This window comes from Protopterus annectens, chromosome 2.part2 (genome assembly GCF_019279795.1).
Source record: "Protopterus annectens isolate FY-2018-M chromosome 2.part2, PAN1.0, whole genome shotgun sequence".
Lineage (NCBI taxonomy): Eukaryota > Metazoa > Chordata > Ceratodontiformes > Protopteridae > Protopterus > Protopterus annectens.
In genome coordinates this window covers 914,317,362-914,338,407 of record NC_056730.1, presented here as the reverse complement: position 1 = coordinate 914,338,407, position 21,046 = coordinate 914,317,362, and the positions used below count along the sequence as shown (strand labels likewise).

The window sequence follows — 21,046 nt, the reverse complement described above, 5'->3', positions numbered from 1 at the left end:
AGGCCATTGTAAAAAAAGATGACAAAAAAAGAGATGGATAATAATGATAATGATGATGGTGAATGCTGGAAAAACAGCAACTGGTAAGTAGCACCTATGTTACCAACAGTGAAACACTAAACATATGTCACTAGGCTATTAAGGAAGGAACAATGCAAACAGATTCTGTACAGTGACCATAACAATGCATCACGGAGGGACCGATTTTGCTTTCTGTAATATTGGTTTAAGGTTGGTATTGGAAGTTGTTTCAAAAGCTAATGGACAATTACATAAATCCTACTCCTGACTTAATTATTTTTACATTTTTATTTTACATTTGTTGACCAGGTTTGTACAACTGAGCTAAATAGCCCCTTTTCAGCAGAGGCCCGAGGAGAAAAGCTCCAACATAGTTTAACAGTCTAGCAGCCAGAGTAGTAATTAATAAACAAGACACATAATATATACAATACAAAAAAGTATAAAATCATATACAGTTTTAAAAATGTTCTCATCATAGAGAGTAGTATTTAATCCTAGCTGGAGTAAGTAGAGGTGAGAAGTGGATGTGATAATAGGTGAAGGCTACCATCATAGACAAATAGAATTTTATAGATAATTCTATCATTTGTAAATATTAATGTAAGCCACAGGCTTATTCTCTTAAATGTGAAAAGACTGCATTGGATATTGAACTGCAAAAATGTGACACCAGTGCACTCTGCTGTAAGAAAGATACGTCAAGCATTTCATGACTGTCTTTGATGTCAAAATTCGGAGTCGATACATCTGGATGAAGGAATTCTGCCTATTGTTCTGAGGCCAGAGTTAATGGCTAGAATTTGCATGTATAAATGTTCTTTATTGCTCTGGTTTCTGACCAGGTGTAAATAATGTAAACATAGTTTCTGTTAGCCTGGGAACACCAGAGAAGTGTGAAGAATGATTTCATCTGAAGCAGTTCTGTGTTATCTATTTAGAGAGAGAGAATCAGAGAGCTCAGTGCATTTTGCCTTGAGAACATCCAACAAACAGCACTGTCTTGCTCCTTATGTAAGTTTATTTTAGAACTTTGTTTTCTCTTCGATATAGCTAGGAAATAGGAAGATTAGACTAGTTTGTTTTTTTTTCTTTGATATCAGAACGTTTCTACTGTATTATTTTAAGTATTTCTCTGTGATCTCTGAACTCTTGACTAGCACTGTGTAGTAAGAACTATTATCTTGTGTTTTTATTATTTATTATTAAATATGTTTAAACCTTTCAACTGTGGCTGTTTTGTGTAGAGATAATTTAAGTTCTTAAGAGTACTTGCATGTCTTTGGTAAAACTGTACAAAGCCACTCCAATAGCTTTAGCTCTGGGCTACACTACCTGTTTGGGTAATAATATTGCACATTAATAATTGGACACCCTTTAGCAAGGGCCTTTTTAGTAGCTGATAGGAGTAGGTGGTGGAAGGTGGGTTCTACCTTATAATCTTGGCAGAAGGGGGCATAGCTGGAAAACCTGTGCCAGCTTTCCCCAGGAGTGTCTGTGTGTTTGTATATAACTCATATCTCAAAGTGTGTGTGTCAGCTACTTGGGCAGGGACATAAAGCACTGGTAGGACAAAGAGGGTACTGGAGGTTTTGGCTTGCCTACTCGGCTGGAATCTTAACCCTATAGCTGTGCCAGTGGGGAGTCGTATTGGGGATCTGGACAGAAAGGGAGAAACCAGCCCCAGACTGAGTGTGATCTCTTAAGGGAAATTGTACTTTACTGTGTGTGCATTTATTTTCCTTTTCCCTGTATGGATGCTCCTCACTGGTGTTAGTGGTGAGGACTGAGGCTCCTTTATTGCTGGGCCAGTGCACAGGCATCACAGTGGAAATAGTAACATTGGTGGAAAGGAGAAAGAGCAAGTGGTGCAATAGATAAGGATTAGAGAATGTTTTATGGGGGATGAGTACATTGCAGATCAATTTAGTTTGCAGGTATTGTTTAATAGCAGTTTTAAATTGTTCTATTTGCTGAAGGACCTGATTTCAAGTGGTAGACTATTCCAAGCCCTGGTGGGATTGAAACTGTAGAGATTTCTGCCTGTTTTAGTATTAGGTTTATGGATTTGCAAAAGGCCTTGGCTGGAACTTCAGAGGGATCTTGTTAGGGTGTAGTGGAAGATTAGAGATGAAAGAGTTGGGCAATAAGTGTGTTTGTAGAGAATAGAGTGAATGATCTGAGACTGAGTAAGCAGGAACAAGTTAGGTAATTCTAGACAATTTAATTTTTTCAACGAGAAACAGTGGTAGGAGTTATATGTATTCTGTGCAGCAAATCTTGCTATCTTGTTGTAAGTTGTTTCTAGTTTGGCTAGCAGTCCAGTGTTGAGGTTAGTTAGAATTTGAGAACTATGTAGTAAAGTGGGTAAGAGGACAGAATTAGATAGGGTTAACTTGGCTTTTTTGTTAAGGAATTTCTTGTTATTGTACAGAAGTCGTAGTTTCTGATGTGTTTTCCTAATGCAGTTATTGATATGTAAATTAAACTTTAAGTGACCATCTATAGTAGCACCTAGGAGTTTTGTGCTGGTGTCTACCTGTATTGGGTTGTTGTTTGGGGACAATATTGAGAAGAAAGATTTGATATAGTGAAGATTTTTAGGGAGAAAGAGTAATAGTTTCGTTTTTTTGGGTTGAGAATAAGTTGGTTATCAGATAGCCAGTTTTCTACAGAGTTAAAGGAGGTCTGTGTAACTGAGATGAGTTCAGCTGGAGAGTCAGCAATAGTGATAACTGCTAAGTCTTCTGCATATTGTATGAGGGATGATTCAGGACAGAAAGAGGAGGGAAGACAGGTAAAGATATTGAAAAGAATGTAGCCATGTGGAACACCTGTTCCAAAAGAGGGAAGAGGAGAGTGAGCTGAGAGCCATTTTACTGACTGGTAGCAGTCGGAGAGGTAACTGTGAAACCACGAGACAGTAGCAGGTGAGAAGTTAAGGTTAGTGAGTTTGTGCAGAAGAAGAGGGTGAGAGACAGTGTCAAGGCTTTAGAGAAGTTTAAGAAAGTACAGGAAATAAGTTTATTGTTGTCTATGGCAAGTGAGACAGAGTTGAGGAAGGACAGGAGCTGTAGTAGTGCTGTGCTTGGGACGAAAGACGTGGTGAGATGGAGTGAGTAGATTTTCTTGAAGTAGGTATTGCATTATTTGTTTGTGTATGCATTTTTCTAGAATTTGAGAGAGGTGAGAGTATAGTGATGGGTCTAAACTTGGATATTTCAGTGGAGTGACCTCCTTTATGTGTAGGAAGGGTGTAGAACTGTTTCCAAATAGTAGGCACAGTAGACTCAGAGATAGAGCAATGTATTAGTATAGAGACTGAAGAGCAAGGGGATCAGCAGCAATCTGTAGGAAAGAAGAGGGAATGTTGTCTACTGATGTGGAGCATGGTTTTAATTTAGATAGTAGAGATTTGATAAAGTTGGTAGAAATTGGTTTTAAGGAGAAATTATTTGTAGTGTTACTTTTTGGAGCTGAGTCTGAGCTGTTCAATTTATTTTTATGAATAGCTAGATTAGGGATGGGGTTGAGTAGTTTGCATATTGAGTCAATAAAATAAAAGTTGAAGGTGGCGGCAGTTTCCTCATGTGTTTTGTCAGGGTATGGATTTGGACAGCTTGGGGAACCTGGGTATACTATTTGGTTTATTGAGTTTCAGACCTTTTTGGGATTAGATTTAAAGGTAGTGGATGAGTTGTAATAGAAGTTTTTCTTGTCTGTATTTATGTGACTTTTGGCCAAGTTTCTAAGCTCTCTATTTCTGGAGGTCAGGTTGGAGCTTTGTTTTGTCCAGGTTTTCCATGCTCTATCCTTATTTGTTAGTAAGGTACGGGTGTTTTGTCAGCCATGGAGATATGTTAGACTTTATATGAACTGTTTGGAGAGGAGCAAGAGAATTAAGAATATTTAAGAATGTAGAGTTGAAGGACTGGACTGCTTTATCCAAGGAGTTAATGTAAGAAATTCCAGTTCACTTCAGAGAGGAGAGATCTGAAGATTTCTTAATCAAAGTTTGTTAACTTACAGCATGTTATAAACCTATGAGGTTTAGCATGGTGGGTGAGTATCTGAGGACTTCTGTTGGGCAGTGATTGCTTGGTGGGCTTGATAGAGTTTCAGGGTTGTATATTTAGAAGGGTGAGAGACTAAATTCAAGTCAATGAGCCAAGTGGCTGCATGAGAGTTATTGATAGGGTGGGGTCAATGATAAGTTGAGTAAATCCATAGAGATTTATGTGAGAAGAAGGGTTAGGAGAGCAGAATGATAGCCAATTTAAGTTGATGTCACCAAGTATAATAGTTTCACTGGGAATATGGTGGCAGATGTGAGCAAGTATATTTTCTAGAAGGGGAATGTTATCTCCTGGTAGAATGTAGATTACCACTATAGTGATTGTGGAATGGTTATTAAGTTTCAGATTGACTGATAAAATTTCAGCTGGGGGGGGGGATGATATAGGTGATTTTGGATTCAATATAGTAAGGAGTTTGGTATGTCAGATGGCCACACCACCTCCTTTCCTTTTTTGTCGATCTAGGTGATGTACAATATAACCAGTGGGGAGAAAGTCTTTATCTCAGTGTTGGGATTTTAGTGTGGGTACTGATGTTCCCTTGGACAGAGTGACTGGAAAGGTAGAGGTGAGTAGTAGTACCTAGGCTGACAGTGAGGCACCACTATCAGAGGATGCCAGACTTCATGTGGAAGGGGAGCTGGCTAGAGTAACAAAGAGAGAGTTGAGACAGGCTCAGGTCTCAGACCCTACATTGCAAGGCCTGAGGCAGGTAGTTAGTGAGGCACCTGATTCTCAAGGGAAGGGGGGAATCTGTATACTGGCACAAAGGGTTACTGTACAGAGAGTGGACCCCTGAGGGAGGGCTAGAAGGTGAGAGGGTACAGCTGTTGGTAGTGCCTAGAAACTACCATCTGGCACTTCTAGCCATAGCCCATGATATTCCTTTTGCAGGTCATATGGGCATAAAACATACAAAGAGACATATTATGCAGAACTTCTATTGGCCTTGAATTTCCAGAGATGTAACAGGGTACTGCAGGACCTATGAGCAGTGCCAAAAGGTAGGCAAGGCAGGAGACACGGTGAGAGCTCCTTTGATGCCTTTGCCTGTGATTGAGGAGCCATTTTAGAGGGTAGCTATGGATATTGTGAGGCCTCTGAGTACCCCAAGTTCCACAGGGAAAAAGTATATTCTAGTGGTAGTTGATTATGCTACAAGATATTCTGAGTCAGTGGCTCTGTCCTCCATTGAGGCAGAAAAGGTGGCAAATGCTTTGTTAGAGATTTTCAGCAGAGTAGGTTTCCCAAAAGAAATACTGACTGACAGAGGTGCCAATTTCATGTCAAACCTACTGGTTTGTCTGTGGAAGTACTGTGGGGTGAAGCACCTGAAGACCACTCCCTACCACCCCCAGACTAATGGTCTTGTTGAGAGTTTAAACTCTACAATCAAGTCCATGCTACAGGGATTTGCAGACAAGTTTAAGAGGGAGTGGGACAAATATCTGCCCTATCTATTGTTTGCTTACAGAGAGATTCCCCAGGAATCCACAGGGTTTTCACCCTTTGAGTTGCTGTATGGGCATAGGGTGTGAGGACCTCTAGATTTAATTTGTGATGAGTGGGAAGGTAAGTGTGAATCTCACAAGGAGTTTGTTGTGGCATATGTCCTAAACTTCAGGACAAGGCTCAGGGAACTTATGGGCTTGGCCCAGGAGAACCTGGCAGAAGCCCAACAGAAAAAGGTGTGGTATGACAGGAATTCTCGAGTTAGAGAGTATGCTGTAGGACAGCAGGTAATGATTCTCATTCCTGTCAGACACAACAAGCTGCAAGCAGCTTGGGAGGGACCCTACATGGTGGTAAGAAAGGAAAGGTAAGTGATGTTAACTACATGGTGGAACTGCTAGGCAGGAGGCAGGGGCACAAATTGTACCATGTTAACATGATGAAACCTTACCATGATAGGGAGGGCCTTGTGCTGAGTATGTGCAGTGGCTTGCAGGAAGAGTCTGAGGAAGATCTGGTGACTGATCTCCTCAGTGAGGCTCGGACTGACATCTCGGTGGAAGGGGTAACAATGTCCCAGCAGCTATCTCCTACCCAAGTTTGAAAAATCCAAGTAATATTACAGGAGTTTGGGAACATGTTCACTGGAAAACCAGGGTGCACCCACCTGGTGCAGCACCAATTGGATACAGGACCCCAAAGGCTTATTAGGCAGGATAATTATAGGGTGCCTGAGAGAGTCAAACAGATTCTGAGAGAGGAGATACAGGAAATGTTGGAACTAGGGGTAATTCAAGAGTCCAACCATCCCTGGGCCTCCCCAGTGGTGCTGGTGCCAAAGAAGGAAGGCAGCACCAGGTTCTGTGTGGACTACAGGAAATTAAATAGTCACACAGAATCAGATGCTTACCTTATGCCTAGGACAGATGAGACCCTATAGCAGCTGGATGGGGCTAAGTATCTTACAACTATTGATCTTACAAAGGGTTACTGGCAGGTGCCCTTGACTGCCAGTGCTAGAGATGAGTCAGCCTTTGTGACTCTTTTTGGCTTGTATGAGTTCAAAAAGATGCCCTTTGGGATGCAAAATGCCCCAGCAACTTTCCAGACGCTGGTAGATCATATCCTAGCAGGAGCAGGAGTATCTGACCTTGCTTACCTAGATGATATTGCCATCTACAGCCATTTCTGGCAAGAGCACCTTCAGCATGTCAGGGAGGTGCTGGGCAGACTACAAAGGGCAAAGTTGACCATTAAGCCCAGCAAATGTCAGGTAGGTATGACAGAGGTCTCCTACCTGGGATATAGAGTGGGGAGTGGTAAGATCAAGCCAGAACCTGCCAAAGTAGAAGCCATTCAGGCTTGGCCTGCATCTGTTACTAAAAAGAAAGTGAGGGGATTCCTAGGGACAGCAGGGTACTACAGAATGTTCATCCCCAGCTGTAGTACCATAGCTGCTCCCCTCACAGACCTGACAAGGAAGAACAAGCCAGAAAAATGCCAAGTTACTAAGATGGAACCTAGGGTTGCAAGCATATGATGTGTCAGTGCAGCACTGCAGTGGGGTTAGCAATGCCAACACAGATGGGCTGTCAAGACAGGGAATGGGGTAAGGTATACTCAGATAGACCTAACCATCTCAAGCAGCGTTTCTCTAGGGTCACTTGAAAAACTAGCTTGAGTTCTCCAGGAGGGGGGGGTGTGAAGATAGGTGAAGGCTGCCAGCCTAGCCAGATAGAATTTTGTAGATAATTCTGTCATTTGTAAATATTAATGTAAGCCACAAACTTATTCTCTTAAATGTGAAAAGACTGCATTGGATATTGAACTGCAAAAATGTAACAACAGTGCACTCTGCTGTAAGAAAGCAAAGTCAAACATTTCATGACTGTCTTTGATGTCAAAATTCGGAGTCAATACATCTGGATGAAGTAATTCTGCCTATTGTTTTGAGGCCAGAGTTAATGGCTAGAATTTGCATGCATAAATGTTCTTTATTGCTCTGGTTTCTGACCAAGTGTAAATAATGTAAATGTAGTTTCTGTTAGCCTGGGAACATCAGAGAAGTGTGAAGAATGATGTCATGTGAAGCAGTTCTGTGTTATCAATTTAGAGAGAGAGAATCAGAGAGCTCAGTGCATTTTGTCTTGAGAACATCCAACAAACAGCACTGTCTTGCTCCTTATGTAAGTTTATTTTAGAACTTTGTTTTCTCTTAGATATAGCTAGGAAATAGGAAGATTAGACTAGTTTGTTTTTTTCTGTGATGTCATATCTTTTCTACTGTATTATTTTAAGCATTTCTCTGTGATTTCTGAACTCTTGTCTAGCACTGTGTTTTTATTATTTATTATTAAATATTTTTAAACCTTTCAACTGTGGCTGTTTTGTGTAGAGATAATTTAAGCTCTTAAGAGTACTTGCATGTCTTTGTTAAAACTGTACAAAGCCACTCCAATAGCTTTAGCCCAGGGCTACACTACCTGTTTGGGTAATAATATTGCACAGTAATAATTGGACACCCTTTAGCAAGGGCCTTTTTAGTAGCTGATAGGAGTAGGTGATGGAAGGTGGGTTCTACCTTATAATCTTGGCAGAAGGGGGCATAGCTGGAGAACCTGTGCCAGCTTTCCCCAGGAGTGTCTGTGTGTTTCTATATAACTCATATCTCAAAGTGTGTGTGTCAGCTACTTGGGCAGGGACATAAAGCACTGGTAGGACAGAGAGGGTACTGGAGGTTTTGGCTTGCCTACTCCGCTGGAATCTTAACCCTATAGCTGTGCCAGTGGGGAGTCTTGTTGGGGATCTGGAGAGAAAGGGAGAAACCAGCCCCAGACTGACTGTGATCTCTTAAGGGAAATTGTACTTTACTGTGTGTGTGTATTTGTTATCCTTTCCCTGTATGGATGCTCCTCACTGGTGTTAGTGGTGAGGACTGAGGCTCCTTTATTGCTGGGCCAGTGCACAGGCATCACAGTGGAAATAGTAAAATTGGTGGAAAGGAGAAAGAGTAAGTGGTGCAATAGATAAGGATTAGAGAATGGTTTATGGGGGATGAGTACATTGCAGATCCATTTAGTTTGCAGGTATTGTTTAGTGGCAGTTTTAAATTGTTCTATTTGCTGAAGGACTTGATTTCAAGTGGTAGACTATTCCAAGCCCCGGTGGGATTGAAACTGTAGAGATTTCTGCCTATTTTAGTATTAGGTTTATGGATTTGCAAAAGGCCTTGGCTGGAACTTCAGAGGGATTTTGTTAGGGTGTAGTGGAAGATTAGAGATGAAAGAGTTGGGCAATAAGTGTGTAGAGAACAGAGTGAATGATCTGAGACTGAGTAAGCAGGAACAAGTTAGGTAATTCTAGCCAATTTAATTTTTTTAACGAGAAACAGTGGTAGGAGTTATATGTATTCTGTGCAGCAAATCTTGCTATCTTGTTATAAGTTGTTTCTAGTTTGGCTAGCAGTCCAGTGTTGAGGTTAGTTAGAATTTGAGAACTATGTAGTAAAGTGGGTAAGAGGTCAGAATTAGATAGGGTTAACTTGGCTTTTTTGTTAAGGAATTTCTTGTTATTGTACAGAAGTCGTAGTTTCTGATGTGTTTTCCTAATGCAGTTATTGATATGTAAATCAAACTTTAAGTGACCATCTATAGTAGCACCTAGGAGTTTTGTGCTGGTGTCTACCTGTATTGGGGTGCTGTTTGGGGACAATATTGAGAAGAAAGATTTGATATAGTGAAGATTTTTAGGGAGAAAGAGTAATAGTTTTGTTTTTTTGGGTTGAGAATAAGTTGGTTATCAGATAGCCAGTTTTCTACAGAGTTAAAGGAGATCTGTGTAACTGAGATGAGTTCAGCTGGAGAATCAGCAATAGTGATAACTGCTAAGTCTTCTGCATATTGTATGAGGGATGATTCAGGACAGAAAGAGGAGAGAAGACTGGTAAAGATATTGAAAAGTAGTGGACCAAGAATGGAGCCTTGTTCCAAAAGAGGGAAGAGGAGAGTGAGCTGAGAGCCATTTTACTGACTGGTAGCAATCGGAGAGGTAACTGTGAAACCATGAGACAGTAGCAGGTGAGAAATTAAGGTTAGTGAGTTTGTGCAGAAGAAGAGGGTGAGAGACAGTGTCAAGGCTTTAGAAAAGTCTAAGAAAGGATAGGAAATAAGTTTATTGTTGTCTATGGCAAGTGAGACAGAGTTGAGGAAGGACAGGAGCTGTAGTAGTGCTGTGCTTGGGACGAAAGACGTGGTGAGATGGAGTGAGTAGATTTTCTTGAAGTAGTTATTACATTATTTGTTTGTGTATGCATTTGTCTAGAATTTGAGAGAGGTGAGAGTATAGTGATGGGTCTAAACTTGGATATTTCAGTGGAGTTACCTCCTTTATGTGTAGGAAGGGTGTAGAACTGTTTCCAAATAGTAGGCACAGTAGACTCAGAGATAGAGCAATGTATTAGTATAGAGACTGAAGAGCAAGGGGATCAGCAGCAATCTGTAGGAAAGAAGAGGGAATGTTGTCTACTGATGTGGAGCATGGTTTTAATTTAGATAGTAGAGATTTGATAAAGTTGGTAGAAACTGGTTTTAAGGAGAAATTATTTGTAGTGTTACTTTTTGGAGCTGAGTCTGAGCTGTTCAATTTATTTTTATGAATAGCTAGATTAGGGATGGGGTTGAGTAGTTTGGATATTGAGTCAATAAAATAAAAGTTGAAGGTGGCGGCAGTTTCCTCATGTGTTTTGTCAGGGTATGGATTTGGACAGCTTGGGGAACCTGGGTATACTATTTGGTTTATTGAGTTTCAGACCTTTTTGGGATTAGATTTAAATGTAGTGGATGAGTTGTAATAGAAGTTTTTCTTGTCTGTATTTATGTGACTTTTGGCCAAGTTTCTAAGCTCTCTATTTCTGGAGGTCAGGTTGGAGCTTTGTTTTTGTCCAGGTTTTCCATGCTCTATCCTTATTTGTTAGTAAGGTACGGGTGTTTTTTGTCAGCCATGGAGATATGTTAGACTTTATATGAACTGTTTGGAGAGGAGCAAGAGAATTAAGAATATTTAAGAATGTGGAGTTGAAGGACTGGACTGCTTTATCCAAGGAGTTAATGTAAGAAATTCCAGTTCACTTCAGAGAGGAGAGATCTGAAGATTTCTTAATCAAAGTTTGTTAACTTACAGCATGTTATAAACCTATGAGGTTTAGCATGGTGGGGTGAGTATCTGAGGACTTCTGTTGGGCAGTGATTGCTTGGTGGGCTTGATAGAGTTTCAGGGTTGTATATTTAGAAGGGTGAGAGACTAAATTCAAGTCAATGAGCCAAGTGGCTGCATGAGAGTTATTGATAGGGGTGGGGTCAATGATAAGTTGAGTAAATCCATAGAGATTTATGTGAGAAGAAGGGTTAGGAGAGCAGAATGATAGCCAATTTAAGTTGATGTCACCAAGTATAATAGTTTCACTGGGAATATGGTGGCAGATGTGAGCAAGTATATTTTCTAGAAGGGGAATGTTATCTCCTGGTAGAATGTAGATTACCACTATAGTGATTGTGGAATGGTTATTAAGTTTCAGATTGACTGATAAAATTTCAGCTGGGGGGGGGGATGATATAGGTGATTTTGGATTCAATATAGTAAGGAGTTTGGTATGTCAGATGGCCACACCACCTCCTTTCCTTTTTTGTCGATCTAGGTGATGTACAATATAACCAGTGGGGAGAAAGTCTTTATCTCAGTGTTGGGATTTTAGTCAAGTTTCAGATAGAACTAGGATATCAGGAGTATGGTGACAAATTCAGGAATGTAGTTCACTTTATTTAAAATGCTTCTAGCATTCATTGCATAGAAGGAGATGTATCTGTTAGGGAGAGTACTGATGTTGGAGTTACAGGGGTTAGAAGTGGGGAGTGTGGGGCCGGGATTAGGATGTATGTCACCAGCTAGAATTAGAAGCTGATAATGCCAGCTTTGCCCATCTTGCATCTCAAAATGTTGTGTCACAATGATTTCTACAGGCAACCAACTGCAGGCACTGGTGTTTTGTTGTGGGCAAACCATACAATGCAGCAATGAGCAAGGTGGGTGATATTTAACCTATTACCAAATCAAACAACAACAGCAGTATGACAACATTCACTCAATTTAACAGTTACTTCACATTTACCATTATATACAGCTCTGCAATGGTAGTCGTTTGTTTGCTTCTGTATGATGTCCTAACAATTGCCTTGTTTCCTTTAAGGTACCAGATGGCTCCATTGTAGCACTAGTCCCCAAGCAAGTCACGGCATATAATTCAGTCAACAATTCCACTGTCTCCAGGACATCAGCAAGTAAATATGGTAAGCTTGCTACTGAACAGAAACTAACAGAAAGAAGAATTGTTGAAATATAAATTAAAATCAATCAATATAGAGGACTGTAGTAGAAGCAGACACTTGTTTTAAACACAGGCGGTAACATCCTTCATCCATTTTCTGGCACATTTATCTCCTTTTACCATATAATCCCACTTCTATACAGGATTATGTGTTCCTTTTCTAGGGATCACAAGACAGCCTCAGGTGAAAATAAGATTTTTCTCCTTTCCTCACTGCTAGACGAAAACTGGAGAATGACTACTGACATTCTGCAGGGTTTAGGAGGTTTTTGTTAATCTTCTTTTACTGTCCCCAGTGTTAGATGGCGAGCTCAGTGCAATGCCTACTGAGCTGTGCCCCAGTGAGGGTTCATATTCTTTCACACAGCCATACAGCTCAACTAAATTGCAGACAATCCTTGGCTCAACTAGCATGTGTGAGACCTAATGTTCAGAAATGCAGTTTCAGGCCTTCCTTCAGATAGCATTCCCATCACAGGATTAAACCATCTCCATCCCCCTCCCCTTGTGGGAGAATCAGATGGCATTGGCTTACCCCCCCCACACACACACACTCCTTAGCAGCTGGACTGATAACTAAACCCAAGCTGCATTTTTTTTCCATCTCTACCACAGAACCAGTTCTGGGTTAAATGTGTGTGCTCTAGAATATGTACAATACTGAGAAATGCTTTGCTATTCCATTGGAAGAGGCTCAGTGTTATGTCACCAGTCCTCTCAATGGCAAATGAAATGAAAATCTTTCAGAGAAACTTATTGTTAATGCTTAAGCACGATGATATGAGTTTTTTTTTTCTCTTACCTTTAGATTTTGCTTTCCATGGATAACCTGCTGGTCTGATTCTTAAGTGTTGCCCATGAAGAAACTTAAAAATTGCTGAAAATGTAGTGCTTCTATTTGAGATTTTTTCATGACAGATTATTTGTTTAGAAAGTTGTCTTAAGCAGAGGCAGGATTAAAGATTGAAAATGTTCTCAAAAACTGCTTCTTCTGAAAAGTAATGATGACTTGTTGACTGTATGAGTTTTGTGCAAGCCAGTTGTTTCTTTTACTAGTAGGTGTACATTGAGAAGCCTGTATATAAACAAAAAAGGAATAGAGATAACTTTACATCCTCTCTCTGTTCGCTTCAGTTTCCTCCACCATTCCAAACATATGCAGTAGGTGGATTGGACACTCTTAATTGGCCATAGGTGTGAGTATGCATGTGAGTGAGTGGTGTGGAAGAACAATCGCTGGAGGGCTAGCCACCTGATGCTATAAACCTTGGCTGTAGATGTTTGTCAGGGTTGAAATTACACCCTGACCCCATGTGCAAAAATGGGAAAAGGGGGCTGTAGGTGGAGGGATGGATTAATGTATCACTTGTTTGGATGCATGGTCTTGACTCATGTCATAGCTATATTGAATGACCAGGCAGAGAATACATGGGAGGTAAAGATATTCCTTTCTGAGATAGTCTTATATAATCTTATATCATTTGTTGGTAGAAAGCTGATGTGTACAGATGACCTGCTTCCATTGAAACACAGAGACCCTTGTTATAGACAACAGCACGACCAGCCCACTCTATCTGCAGTTTTAATCAGCTTGGTAAAGTTTGTTCTAAACACTAGGCTACTGAATTTTTAAACTTGCTTCCTTCATCCATATGAGTTCTACTTTATGGTGACACCAATTAGGACTCTGAAATACATTTTAAATCTTCAACTTTTTTTTTTTTTTTTTAATGTTTCTTAACCCCCCCAAGATCTCCTTGACAAAAATGTTTTTAGAGATGATCTAAGAAATTTAGATGGTTTAAATGCTTGCACAAAATCACATAATGTGCATTTGCAACAGCACTACTCAAACTGAATGGCAGGTAATACAGCTAGTTTGCAGTGCTGCCTTAAACCATTAAGGTATGCTGCATACTTAGGTTCATAGATTAGTACTAGGCTAATTGCCCTTGCAAGCCATTTTAAGCCTAGCCAATTATCCCTTGTGAGACTCAAACCCTGCACCTTGTGTTTGTAAGGCAAACACCTTAACCATTAGACCACCCTCCTAACCCCTCAACAGTTTTCTGATTCTGATTCAAATTTTAGGTCTGTCCCTCTTAAAACTGGCATCTGTTAAAAAAAGTGATGAACTGTGTTCAATAAATAATGATAGTAATTTCAGTTACTTATGGACTTCTTTTAGTTCACAAAATATATATTATGTGATTCCCATTCTCTTATTCTGTCAGTGTCCCAAGTTAATAGTGCGAATATTTTAAAAGTATCCCAGATTATTTCTGGATTTGTCACTGATTCTGTTGAGATTTGTTCCTGATTAGTTCAGAGCTATGGCAGACACCTTTCCTCTCAGATACAGCCATTTTAAATGCAGTCCTCAGTCCCAAATGACAAGATCAGTGTCTGTTTTTGTTCACATTTTAAACTTTTTTCACATTTTGTCCTACTTATGAACTGACACCCTCACAACAGTAAAAGTCAAGAAACTCGGTATTCACCTTTTCCCCTTCTGTCCCGCATCTTTTCCATTGTATTTCATTTTGACAATGCTTTCTACAAACTACATAAATCCCTGTGTTCTTGAATTCTTGGTAGTTTTACTTTTCACTATTTACACCCATTTTAATCTCTACCCTTTCAGCTCAGCAGGCTAGTTTTCTGCCTCACAGATCGAGAGTCTAGAGTTGCCTTCTTCCTTGTGCATTCTGTTATTTACCTCTTCATTCAGCTGCGTTTCATGGTCCTTTGTCCTTCATTTCTGTTTTTTTTCCATCTGCATGCATTTTCCTCTCCTCTCCTCTCTCATGTCCCCCAACATAATCTGCCCCATTGGTCTGTGTGTTTGTCTGTATGTGTCATGGAGATCTAACAGTCTCTAGTACATTATCAAAGCTCTGTTTGTTGTTGTTCAGCTATCCCCCCAACAAATTCTCATTAGGAAACAGTGACATCTTCTGCCCTTTTATTTATCTCCTTGAGAAAACACACACCCTGCTGCTTGCTTGCTTGTATATGACCACCCCCTTCATCCCCTTTACATGGTCCACTTCCACAAAGGGGCTACATTCATTCTTAGTTTTTCTACCTCTCTAACATTAGCTTCTTTCTTCTGTGTCAGTCCTACTTTTGCCACATTTCTTACACATTTCTGTGCATATCTTGGTAACTTTGTGGAGTTTGATATCTCCTGCACATGTCAAATCACTATTCCAAGTTCCTTCCATTCCCTGCCTCCCTTCTTATACACTTCTTGTCCCTTCTGCTCTCTTTCATTTGCCTGTGGCAGAAGGAATCCACCCTCCCCTTAAGCACCCATTGTACCTATATTGTGCAGGTCTGGACTGCATACCATGCCTCCAACAGTACCTCATTATCAGGAATGATGCTCATTTTCAGTCTTCAAAATTTCATGTTCTGTGCTGTTACACAAGGAAAGAGTCTGTAACACTGTTTTTTTTTAACAAATGTTTAGTAAATACAATTGAGTTATAGCACTCAATCTGCTTTATAAATTTGAATAAACAAGTTATTAACCAAAGTGTGATAGCCTCCTAGTTCAAGGTAATATAGCAATAACCAACTATGTGGGTGTGGCATATTGAATATTTACCCACAGTGGATGAGGGTTTAATCACAAGGGTGAAAACAAAGCTAACCACGGGTAATATCTTCAATATACCACACCACAGAGTTGGTTATTGCTTTTAAACAATGATATTATTTAAGAAAAAAATGATTTACTTTTCTTAAATAATGTCATTGTACAATGGCACCATGGTGTTCCACGTTGTTTCCTGATACTGCCCTTTGATGATGTACTATCATACTACATATATGGGACGCGTGTTCCCAGACTCAGGCTTATACAGCAATGTATATATATATATATATATATATATATATATATATATATATATATACAGTCATTAAGCTTACATAGCATAGTTTTAAAGAACTAGAGTGTTCTGCCTTGATGTTTGAGTAGTATATAAACTGTGGACCCTCTGTTATGGATTTGTCTTAATTTTATGCTTATTTATAGTTATACAGTAGTGAATTTAGCTTAAAGACATAGTTAATTCCAACCTTCTTCAGACTCAGATAACCCATGTTATTGCTTTTATATTATTGATAATATGTAGAAAATGTAATTTTGGAGAAGCATATGTCTGGCCACTTCTTCCACTTTGTATAAACATGCTCCTGCCTTATGCTTAATATACTATCAGCTACAGACACACTAATGAAACTAATGCAGTATATGGTGAGCTTACATAACAATTAAAAAAAAAGTCTGGCCTTTCAGTGATACTTAAGCATCTAAACTTTTGCTGTTGGTATATTGTCGATTTACAACGAGCACACTGGTTGGGCTGACCAATCAGTGTGCTTGTTTTTGAATGTTAATGACCAGTCATTGTATAATAGTATATATTCCACATTTTTTCCCATTAAGAGAGGTAGTGTTCCACAGTTTGGAGACAGAAGGCTGACAGTAATGCTGCATGCATTTCTGTTAGGCATCTAGTGCACAGGAGTAAGACAGTAAGGGTGTAACAACTGGTTGTGAGTGTGAGGGGACTGGCTGTGAGACTGTGAACGTTGTCTTTGAGGGTGCAGAGGGATGTGATGCAAATGGTGCAGAGAAAAAAAGAGTAGTTTACTTATAAGAAGTTGCTGAATTAGCTGTAGCTGTACACATGGAAGAGAAAGTAGGAAGACAGGAACATAATATGTATAAAGTAAGACTTTAGACACAGGTGGGATCTTAGTGCAGAATGGAGAGAGATGCAGTTGAAGACCACAAATAGGAAGTAATGAAAAGAAGGATGAAATACAGATGGGATGGGTAGGGGAGAAGTAAAGCTGGGAAGGACAGGGAAAAGCTTCCTGTTACTATTTATAACATATGGAGAGGTGCAATAGGTCCATTGTGTTCTTTTATTAGGGCTGTCACTCACAGTATTTCTATGATATACTTCTACAAAGTCTTTAATATAGCTTATAAAGATTAGACTGCTGAACAAGCACAAACTGATTCCTGCATGTTTATCTGCCATCATACCTCTCAATCTCTTATCACAAGAAATCTGAACAAAGCATACATTAATGGGGGGAGCAAAGGGCCAGAAATAGAGGGACAATTTAAATATTGCTTTTATAAACTGAGAAAGTTTCTAGAGTCACAGGATTTATATTACCATGTATTTTCTGAAGGATATGAAATCTGAAACTCAAATGTTTGTCATTACTTAGTGACTTCAATCCTCAGTGTCTTGCCAGAAAACTACAGATTTTATAAGAGACAGACCAAAATCATGAGGTGAAAATGTGGACAGTTGAATGCTATACTGCTATTTACTTATAGAGTTTAACAGTCATTTCCAGTGAGAGATTTGCATGCCATTGGTCAGGTTATCTAAACTGCTATCACTGCTGCTCAAGTGTAAGAGCATAAGTCCTTAGATGGTTTTATTTGATACACGTACGAGTGAATTGGATATGCTTGTATGTGGCTTATTCTGCAGCATCCATGCAAAAGAGTGGGGTTGACTTTGCACTGCTTGTGATTAATCAGTCATCCTCCAGAGTGCAGTGATCTTCAAGTGGGAATAATAAAGTAAGGGCATTTGGGGGCCCCATTGGGAGGAATGTGCAGACTTACCACTTTTCAAACGATAATTATTGCAGGAGTTGGATTTACTCATATTGTTCATCAGCTCAAGTATGTGTGATATGATATTGTAAACACTCAGGCTCATACAGTACAAGCATTCTTTGCTATGTTTCTGTTCAAGCTTTTTTCAAGGATCCACAGTAGAGTCTTAATGAAGTTCATGTCGATTCTTCTGTTTTGTGGAACATATATAAGTGGAAAATATTTTCTTCTGAGGTCCTTTCCTCACTAAAAAAAATGATGAAAAATGTCATTAAATTGCAGAGAAAAAAGTGCATAATTAATGTCAGACAGTGAATTTAAAATAAAAGTTGAAGTTGACAACATTTTGCCAGTAAGCTTCCTTTTTGCCCTACACCCCTTTAGACAAAGAGTTTGGTTATATGGAATAAGTTCCTCACTCTGTTCCCTTTGCTGGTGGACAGTCAGATTTGTGACATGTCAGAATGGTGAGGTGCAGCATTCTAGAGCAGGGATGGAGTATACAGTTGTAGCTTGCCCTTTTTCCTGCCAAAGGCATTGCAATTCCCTTTTCTGCCCATTTAGAATGGAACACTTATCCCCTGACTTGTTCAAGCTGAAGAAAAGAAGCACATGTTTATATCTGTGTGTGTGTGGGGGGAGGGGGGGCAGCTGCCAGGTGTTACTGAATATAACAAACTCAAATTTAGAATAATGAAGTTCCTTTATTCCAGTCATGTTGTAGTAGTTGTGCTATGCACATAATCTCACTTACGGCCTAATGGAGCCAGAGAGTAGTCAGTATAATGGGATCCCACCTAAGGGGACATGGATGAACTGACATTTAGCACTGCATATGTCGTACCTACCCATGAGGGTGTGTGTGTGTGTGTGTGTGTGTGTGTGTGTGTGTGTGTGTGTGTGTGAACAAGTATGATCTTGTTGGTGGGGTAAGAATGGAATGGTACATGAACCACTGCTGGAGAAAAAAAGATTTAATTGAAAACACAAAATTCTGATGTGTATATTCTGGTTTCATTTTAAGATCAAATCAAGCATACACTGATTCTGATTTAAATATTTCTTTGATCTGTTTATCACTATTTTTCCTACAACTTTGGTACTTTGCTTAGGTGCTGTCCAGTACTAGAAACAGTCATAAAAGTTTGAAAAACGACCTGAAGTATTGCAGTGATAATATAAGAAGGAAGAACAGAATATTGAAAAAGGATGTTTCTTTATCAGTCAGCAAGAAATTAACTTTAGAAAAAATACTGTTCATTTAGAACTTGAAGTAGCATAAACAGCATTTCATTTGAGACACAAATGAATAGCTATAGTCTAAGCAGTCCTGTTATTTATTTTGCTTATTTTTGACTGCAGAAAACATGATTCGGTACACTGGAAGCCCAGACAGCCTGCGTTCCAGAACACCAATGATAACCCCTGACCTAGAGAGTGGGGTTAAAGTGTGGCATCTTGTCAAGAACCATGAGCATGGTGATCAGAAGGAGGGTGACCGGGGAAGCAAGATGGTGTCAGAAATATATCTTACAAGGCTGCTGGCAACCAAGGTAAGATGTTATAAAAGACTGCTTTTACATAATTTTATTGCATGCTTGCCAAACTTAGCTAAAATGGCACAACTTTGAGAACCAGGTATCTACATACTGCATTCATGTAGAGCAAATTGACTGTCCTTCTGAATATTTGGTAAGATACACAGGCAAGAATACTAACTTTGCAGATCTCAAGATAACCTGGGTTGACAGGAAATAATTGCATCTTTATTAGACTCAGAGGAATTTTTTTGGTTTATTTTAATAATTAAGGAAGTACAGAAATAAACAACAATTTTATATCTTCACTTACCCAGATAGATACTCAGACTTTTAGACTCTGTCAGCATCCCTATGCTTGGGGTTTGCTGATATAATTTTTGACACTGCTTGCCAATAACCTTTCCATGGATGTAGCTTTTATGTATAGCTCATAGACACTTATTAAGTAGTAAGGTGTGATGGGAAGTGTAGTCCTGTTTTATAACAAAAGTAGACATAAATTAATGCCTAGTGTTACAGCTGAGCAACAGATGTTACTGAAACACAGAATGCCAACCAATAGACTTTCAACATCCAGTGTTAACAAAAAAAAGACAATATTCTTACCTCAGAGTTGGAGTGATCTAGCGATATGTAGTGTAGGGGAAAATTGGAAGACCAATCCCCTGTTACACACTGATGCTTGTGGGTGATGCTATAAAGATAATATCTGTTGAAAATTAATTTTAAAATATGTTAATTTTTGGGTCTAAGGATTCTATGAGTCAGATTTCCAAGGATGAATACAAAGATCTCAACCTCCATGAAGTTAATCTTAATTAAACAGCAATGTGTAACAGAGTGTAAAGCACAAAGAATGTTAAAAACTAAAGTGTTGTCCAGCTGCATGACTTATGAGGATAAAGCTGTACCAATAGAGCAGGCACCTCAAGTTCAGTTGGTTTACTATCAACACATCGAACGTCAGAAAGTAAACCGTTCAAAAATGTGGCTTCCATGTTCAATGTGCTGAATATTAATTAGGTTGGAATATCAACAAGGTAATTTCAGTCAAATTTGACTTCTGAAGTCTATTGTCCCCTGCACTGTTTCAAAAAATGTGGTAAGTGTACACTTACCTGCCTGCTTTACAGCAGTACGTACGTACCAGATCTGTACTGCACAGCACTGAAAGTCATGCTACACTGCACTCCCCTGCTGCTTATATATTCCAACTCTGAGATCACACTACCGTGAGAAAAATGATAAATCTCCTGATCTGCACTGTACCTAACATTGTCCACGTATAAGTGAATGCACAGTGGCAATCGATGAAAAGGAGACCCGCAGAGTTGAAAGTTGGCAATATGGAAATCAGCTAACTGACGTTCACCATTCCCATGTTCTCCAAACTTTCATTCTGCATTTTGATAGTAAACTATTCAGTTAATGGTTCAGTCAGCTGCATGGCTTATGAGGATAAAGCTGTAACTGTAGAGCACATACCCTGAGTTCAGGTAATGGTTCAGCCAGCTGCATGGCTTAAAAGAATAAATCTGTAACTATATTTCAAGCACTCCGAGTTCAGTTAATGGTTTGGTTTTCTGTAGATGCTGTCAGGGAAGGATGGGAGTTGAACGTCCACTGTCAGCTTGCCCATCTTGGGGTAGGGAGGCAACTCTGGCTTGCAACTTTGGTGCCTCCAAATTGGAGCTATAGATATAGCGCTTATGGCTCTTGAACCTCTGAGCACTTGCAGTCTGCATGCATGCATATAACCAGAGAGAGTGTGCACTAGTATGTTTTCTGTAGCCAGTAGTGAGCCACTACAAGGGAAAGGGGATGCTCCAATTCGGGAGGGTATGCTGCCATATCACATCAGTTACCCTCGGAGTGGGTATATATAATTAGCTGTGGGGTGCAGGGGGATTTGCTG

General features: G+C 39.6%; 1 protein-coding gene across 1 annotated transcript in view; it reads left to right on the top strand.

Annotated features, from left to right (window-relative positions):
* The window catches only part of PLXNA4 (plexin A4), a 2,762,645-nt gene that overhangs the window by 2,615,295 nt on the left and 126,304 nt on the right, over positions 1–21,046 (top strand). The window contains exons 27-28 of the mRNA XM_044064236.1: positions 11,791–11,890; positions 18,953–19,143. Of these exons, the coding sequence (XP_043920171.1) occupies positions 11,791–11,890; positions 18,953–19,143 (291 nt within the window). The remainder of the gene's footprint in view (positions 1–11,790; positions 11,891–18,952; positions 19,144–21,046) is intronic.